Raw genomic sequence first — 6,939 nt, 5'->3', positions numbered from 1 at the left:
AAGTTTTGATCCTCTAAGGGGGCGAGGCCATAAAACAGTTCTATCCCACTGTTAAGGGCCATATGTTGGAATTCCACCCATTTTCAGGGAATTCTCACAGTGCCAACGTATAAACGTACCAAAACTTTTAAAAAAAAAAACGTAGACGGTGTTCGACCGAATTTTTCTTTAAAAAGAAAACACATAACCGAAAATTTAAGAATTTTAAAATTTGCCCACTTACCTTGAATTCTTGATGAAAAAAAAACAGTGAATAACTAGGATTGCTTGCACAGGAGTTTTCGAAAATTCCTCTTCGGCGGCTGGACGGCGGCAGCGCTTCGCTGTGCTCGAAAATCCTAGGGAGACTAGGGCACAAATTTCGAAATTTTGTGTGATATGAGGTGTGATTTTCGAGTCTACAGGGCCCTTCTATTTATAGGGGTTGGCTGCTATCGTGATCAAGAGTTATAGTGCATTTGAACTCTGAATCAAATCTTAATCCAGAATCATGATATAATCGTGATATTGTTCGAAATCTTAAACCTTCCATCCCCTAATTTTCGAAATTTGCATTATATATATACACTGTTTAATTTCGACTTCTAGGGATTTTATTATCTCTTGCTTGATTTTTATCCCGGTATCTCAATATCAACTCAATTCTTGGATTTTTATCTGCTCAATTTCAAATCATAAACACGATATTATTATTCACTCAATCTTGGTAAAATCTTACAAATCTCACATCCTAAAATGAGATAAATCCTGGTATCCAAAATATACTATCGTGATAAATGATAAAACTTAAAATTCTTGGATTTTACATCCCTCCCTCCTTATGGGAAGTTTCTTCCTCGAAACATGGGTTGGCTTGGTCTATGAAGAGGTACGGGTATTGGTTTCTCATCCTTTCTTCTAGCTCCCACGTGGCTTCTCTTTCGATGTGGTTAGACCATTGTACCTTGACGTAGGGAATCATTCGTTGTCTTAGTACTTGGTCCTTGGTGTCCACGATTCTAATGGGAACTTCTTCGTACTTCAGCTCTTCTCCCAAGTTACTTTCGATCATGAGCGGTTCTGCTTCTAACATATCGCTTGGGTCCGAGATGTATTTCCGTAGTTGGGACACGTGGAAAACGTTGTGAATTCTAGACATGCTTGGTGGCAGGGCCAATCTGTATGCTAGTGTGCCCACCTTTTCCAAAATCTCAAAGGGTCCTACATAACGGAGGTTTAGCTTCCCAGCTTTACTGAATCGGTCAACTCCTTTCATAGGCGACACTTTTACGTAGGCCTTCTCGCCAACGTTGAATTCCACTGGCCTTCTCTTCAGATCTGCCCAACTCTTTTGTCGATCTTGGGCTGCCTTGAGTTTTTCTCGAACTACGGTAACCTTGCCTATTGTTATCTGTACGAGCTCGGGTCCTACTATTGCTTTTTCTCCCACTTCATCTCAATATAAGGGTGATCGGCATTTCCTCCCATACAGGGCTTCGTATGGAGCCATCCCAATACTGCTGTGATAGCTGTTATTATAAGCAAACTCGATCAATGGTAGATGATTGCTCCAATTGCTACGGAATTCTAGGGCGCAGGCTCGCAGCATGTCTTCCAGGGTTTGAATTGTTCTCTCGGTTTGGCCATCGGTTTGTGGGTGATAGGCCGTACTAAGAGTCACTTTAGTTCCCATGGCCCCCTGAAAGCTCTTCCAAAAACGTGAGACGAACCTTGGGCCTCTGTCAGACAGGATGCTCACTGGTACTCCATGAAGTCGTACAATATTGTCCATATACAGTGTAGCCAACTTGTCCAGATTATAGTTCATACGGACGGGTAGGAAGTGTGCAGATTTTGTAAGTCTATTTACAATTACCCATATTCCGTCTTGACCTTGCCTCGACCTTGGTAACCCCACCACAAAGTCCATGGAGATATGTTCCCACTTCCATTCAGGTATCTCCAACGGTTGCAATAATCCTCCGGGTCGCTGGTGCTCTGCTTTGACCTGTTGACACACTTGGCATTTAGAGAAAAATTCTACCACGTCTCTTTTCATTCCATTCCACCAAAAATTCATCTTAAGGTCCCTGTACATTTTTGTACTCCCTGGATGGACTAAAAATTTGGACTTGTGTGCTTCTGACACTATTTTTTGGTGAAGGTTATCGCTGTCTGGTACACACATTCGTCCTTTCATCCACAGGACTCCTTTGTCATCAATTTGTAGATCTTGAGACTTCCCGCTTTCAAATTGTCCCTTAAGTTTCTTTAGCTCAAGGTCTCGATCCTGGTTTAACTTGACGATCTCTTGCAGACATGGTCTCGCGGAGAGAGAGGCCAGAGTAATCTTGCTCTCACTTTTCCGACTCAGAGCATCGGCCACCTTGTTCGCTTTACCCGGATGGTAGCTGATAGTCAGGTCGTAATCCTTCAGCAGTTCGATCCACCGCCTTTGCCTCATGTTCAGTTCTTTTTGGGTGAACAGGTACTTGAGACTCTGGTGATCTGTGAAAATTTCACACTTGGCACTGATGTCTGAAAAATTTTCTCGCAACCTTCGTCCCAGACGAACTTGAAATTCTTCTGAGTGAGTTTAGTCAGTGGTATGGCGATTGAGGAAAAACCTTCGACAAACTTTCTGTAATACCCTGCCAGTCCAAGAAAGCTCCTGATGTCTGTGGCGTTCTTAGGTTTTGGCCACTCTGTAATTGCCTTGACTTTCTTGGGATCCACTGATACTCCTGCTTCAGAGATTACGTGTCCTAAAAATGATACACTCTTTAACTAGAACTCACATTTCTTAAACTTAGTATAGAGTTCCTTCTCTCTCAAAGTCTGAAGTGCAATGCGGAGATGCTCTTCGTGATCATGTTCGTTAGAAGAATAGACGAGGATGTCGTCAATAAATACCACTATGAACTGATCCAGGAATGGCTTGAAGACTCTGTTCATTAGGTCCATGAAGGCTGCAGGCGCGTTGTTCAACCCAAACGGCATCACTGTGAACTCATAATGCCCATATCTTGTCCGAAAGGCTGTTTTGGGGATATCTTCCGCCCTGACCTTCAGTTTGTGGTATCCTGTCCTTAGATCCAGTTTAGAAAATACTGCGGCTTCCTTAAGCTGATCAAATAGGTCGTCAATCCTCGGGAGGGGGTACTTGTTTTTGATGGTGATCTTGTTCAGTTCTCTATAGTCGATGCACAATCTCAGACTCCCATCTTTCTTCTTTACGAAGAGTACTGGTGCTCCCCATGGTGACACACTGGGTCGCACTTGCTTTTTGTCCAGCAATTCTTGGAGTTGTTCCTTTAACTCCTTGAGTTCAGCTGGCGCCATCCTGTAAGGCACTTTCGAAATTGGTGCTGCACAGGGACCAGATTAATTTCGAACTCAACTTCGCGGTCCGGGATTATCCCTGGGAGTTCTTCTGGAAAAACATCCGGGAATTCGCATACTACTGGGATGTCTTCTATCTTCAGTTCGACTTCTCCTTGTACTTCGCTGATCATGGCCAGGTAGATATCTTCTCCGGATTTCATAGCCTTCCATGCTTGGGAAGCGGAAAGAAGTGATTTCCGTTCCTTGGATTTACCTTGATACACGATCTCTTCCTGATTTGGGGTTCGGAGCTTAACTCTTTTCCTTTTACAGTCCACTATTGCATTGTTTCTGGCTAACCAATCCATTCCTAAAATGATGTCGAAGTGGGCCATAACTAATTGTATCAAGTCTGCACTGAAAGTCTGATTACCGATACTGATTAAACAGTCCCTGTGAATCTCATGAGTTTTGATGGCCTTATTTGTAGGTGTGGCTATTCGAAAAGGTTCGGCTAATAATTCAGGCTTAAGTCCTAGTTTCTTAGCCAATCTCTTAGATACAAAAGAATGCGTAGGACCACAATCAAATAACGCATACGCAGGCACTTTTTGAATTAGGATGGTACCTGACACGACTTCATTGGCGTCGTCAGCCTCTTCTTGAGTCATAGCAAAGACCCTGGCGTTAGGCTTGCTTTCCTTTGGCTTGTTGGGGTTAGCTCCTGGATTTGGCCCAGTTCCCTTATTGGGCCCGGTGGCTTGGTTGGCGGCAGTAGAGCATTCGGCAATTCGGTGTCCCGCTTTCCCACATCCGAAGCATACACCACTGTTTCTTCGGCATTCTCCCCGGTGTCGTAAGTGACAAGTTGGGCAAGGCTTAATATCCTGGAAGCTTGAGGTAGGCGAAGGCCCTTTAGATGGTCCACCGGACTGGTTAGGCTTCTTGAACGTCTGATTGCTACGTGAGGACTGACTATTCATGATCCTTTTGTTCTTAAATTCTTTCTCCCTGCGCTGGATGTCAGTTTCAGCTCGGATAGCTGTACCCATTAGATCTGAAAAATTCGCGGGTTGGTAGACTGCTAGGGCTGATTGGATCCTACTGTTCAATCCCTTTTTAAAACGGTGCAATTTCAAAACTTCGTCCGCCATGATTGCCGGAGCATAAGATCCAAGGGCATTAAACTGGGAGGTGTATTCCACAACCGACATATCCGGAGTTTGAGTGAAGTTTTCAAACTCACTCAGTTTCTGCAGTCTGACCTCGGCTGGATAATATTGTTTCAGAAAGGCTTCTCGAAATCGCTGCCAAGTCATTGGTCCTGCAGCTGTCAAGGCTGGCGAGATTGCTTCCCACCATTTTCCTGCTTTATCTTCCAGGAACGGCACAGTCACGTCCACTTTCAGTGCCTCGGGAACTTCCAATAGTCGCAGCTGCGTCTCTACACTTTTCAGCCAACTCTGGCTAACTTCAGGGTCTGCAGCTCCACTGAAGGTTGGACACCTGTTCTTGCGAAGCGATTCATAGTGGAACCTAATTCCATTAGGTGGTGGTGGCTGATTGGCGTTCTGGTTTCCCAATCCTTGCAGTGTTGTCGCCACAATGGTGGCTATGGCCATAAGATCAGCTTGGCTTAAGTTGACTGCAGGCGAGGGTCCATTCCCTTGCTCGTTCTCATGTCCGCCTTCACGGTTGGCATTAGTGTAACGCGGGTTGCGGTTTTGTCTTGGGGGTCTACCGGCCATTTTCGACAATTGCAAGTTTTAAGAATTTTTTGTACGAGTAGAGTTCATACAATAGATTGTGCTGAAATAAATTGAAATCAATGAACCAAATAGAACAAATTTTTATTGATTTCTAAAAGAAAGAACATGATCAATCTAATGGAAACAAAAGTCGTACTGAATAAAATAGCAACAACGGAAAAAGTAAAATAAAACTCCTAGAACAAATTCACTAAGATATCCTAGTCTGATCCTCTATCTCTCCATCCCCAATGGCTGCTATCGGCTCCTCAATCTCTATGGGCTCTTCCTCTTCCGGCTCCTCCTCCGGCTCTCCTTCCTGAAGTAGCTCTACCATATGAGTGGGTTGGGCCTTCTCTGTATTAAGCTGGGCCTCTTGTGTCTTCCACCCTTGAACGTCTGCCTCTGCCTCGTCCAACATATCAATGGTAAGCTGGTGGCGCAGTTCGCAATCCCTCTTATTCTGCTTGATCTTGTTCTTCAGCGCTTCACCCTGATGAGCCAGATGCTGGTTCACCCTTGCAATGCTGCTTATAGCTTCACTTAAATTCTCTAGTCGCTTCTTGTTCCTGGCACTTTGCTGTTTTTCTTCCTCCAATTCTGTACGGTATCGGTCGATATCTTCTTGCATCTTTTTCTCTCGATACAAGCCGTGCTCTATGCCATCCCTCAAATCCATGTTATCTCCTCTTACCAACTCTCCCTGATAGATTGCGTTGTTAAGTTGGGTTCGTATTACCTCTTTTTCTGTGGCTAAGATCGCATTCTCCCGTCTTCTCTCACCTAGTCTGGCTCTAAGGCGCTTTATTAGACGCGACTGATTATCAATGGCAAGCTGCTTCATGTGGATGGCAGCCTGGGCACGAGTGCGGAATCGGGGAGACATTTTCCTGAAAGAAAATAAAAAAGAAAGTGCTCAGAATATCATCAATATGACAGAATAAAATATCAGGATATGGTAAGATACTGAAAATTAAAAATTTTCAAAAATTTCCTGAAATGGAAAGTTTTGAGATAGACACGTGTCGAGAGGGTGTATGTTGGCAGGTTGACTCGTTGAATCCGCCGAGTTGACTCGTCGAAGTATGGTCGGAGCAAAGGCGTGTGTCGGCGAACGGGGTCAGGATCACGGAACCGGTGGTGGCACGGAAAGAACCGGTCGGAAAACTACCCAATTTGGCCGGAACTCGCTCAAACTCGATGGACTCACTTTAAATTGGGCGTTTCCGATTGGTTGATACGATCTCAAAATTGATTGTTGGAAAAAGTTACCCATGGGTATTATAATGTTTGGGTAAAAGGAATTGAAAATCGGAGTAGGACTGGTAGGGTAATTGGACGAAATAAGATTCGGCGTTAGGGTTTCAGACGCCCCATCGTAGATCCGAAATTCAGGTTGCACCCGAACGCGAAACCTGAAATTGTTTGAGGGCTTTTGTTCGTCTCATCGAGGCGGTTCTAGAACTGGTCGCCGATCGAAGAAAAAGTACCGGAAGCGGCCGGAATCAGAGGAAACGCGGCGGCGCGCGTAGACGCCGTTCACCGGAATCTCCCGAAAATTTTCCTTCCTTTTTTTTAATCGATTTTTTCCACTCGGATTATGAACCTGGCGGCTCTGATACCACTTAAATGTCATGCCCCGAAACTCGGGATTTGACACCGGCGTCGTTTAACAATCACACAATTGAAAACAACCAGCCTCGTAGCATAGTATAAACCGAAATACAAGTTTATTAATCATAATCTCAAAAACCAAAGTCTTTACAACTGAATAAAATAAATTTGCGGAAAACGTCTAACATGAAATTGAAAGTACTAAAATTCAAAAAAAAGCAATAACATGACTAAACTAAATCACCAAATTCACCATCCCCAAAATTGTTCAGAT

General features: G+C 44.1%; 1 protein-coding gene across 1 annotated transcript; it reads right to left on the bottom strand.

The window, feature by feature from the left end:
• Nucleotides 1-802: 802 nt before the first annotated feature.
• Nucleotides 803-5,051, bottom strand: LOC142523767 (uncharacterized). Its single transcript, XM_075627499.1, has 4 exons — nucleotides 3,578-5,051; nucleotides 2,607-2,744; nucleotides 1,856-2,487; nucleotides 803-1,390 (listed from the first exon to the last, which is right to left on the bottom strand). Exons 1-4 carry the CDS (start codon nucleotides 5,049-5,051, stop codon nucleotides 803-805), a joined length of 2,832 nt encoding a protein of 943 aa, XP_075483614.1.
• Between the last annotated feature and the right edge of the window lie 1,888 nt (nucleotides 5,052-6,939).

This window comes from Primulina tabacum, chromosome 14 (assembly GCF_025594145.1).
Source record: "Primulina tabacum isolate GXHZ01 chromosome 14, ASM2559414v2, whole genome shotgun sequence".
In the NCBI taxonomy this organism is placed as follows: Eukaryota; Viridiplantae; Streptophyta; class Magnoliopsida; order Lamiales; family Gesneriaceae; genus Primulina; species Primulina tabacum.
Note: the sequence above shows the minus strand (reverse complement) of the source record. Positions and strands in the feature narration are given on the sequence as shown.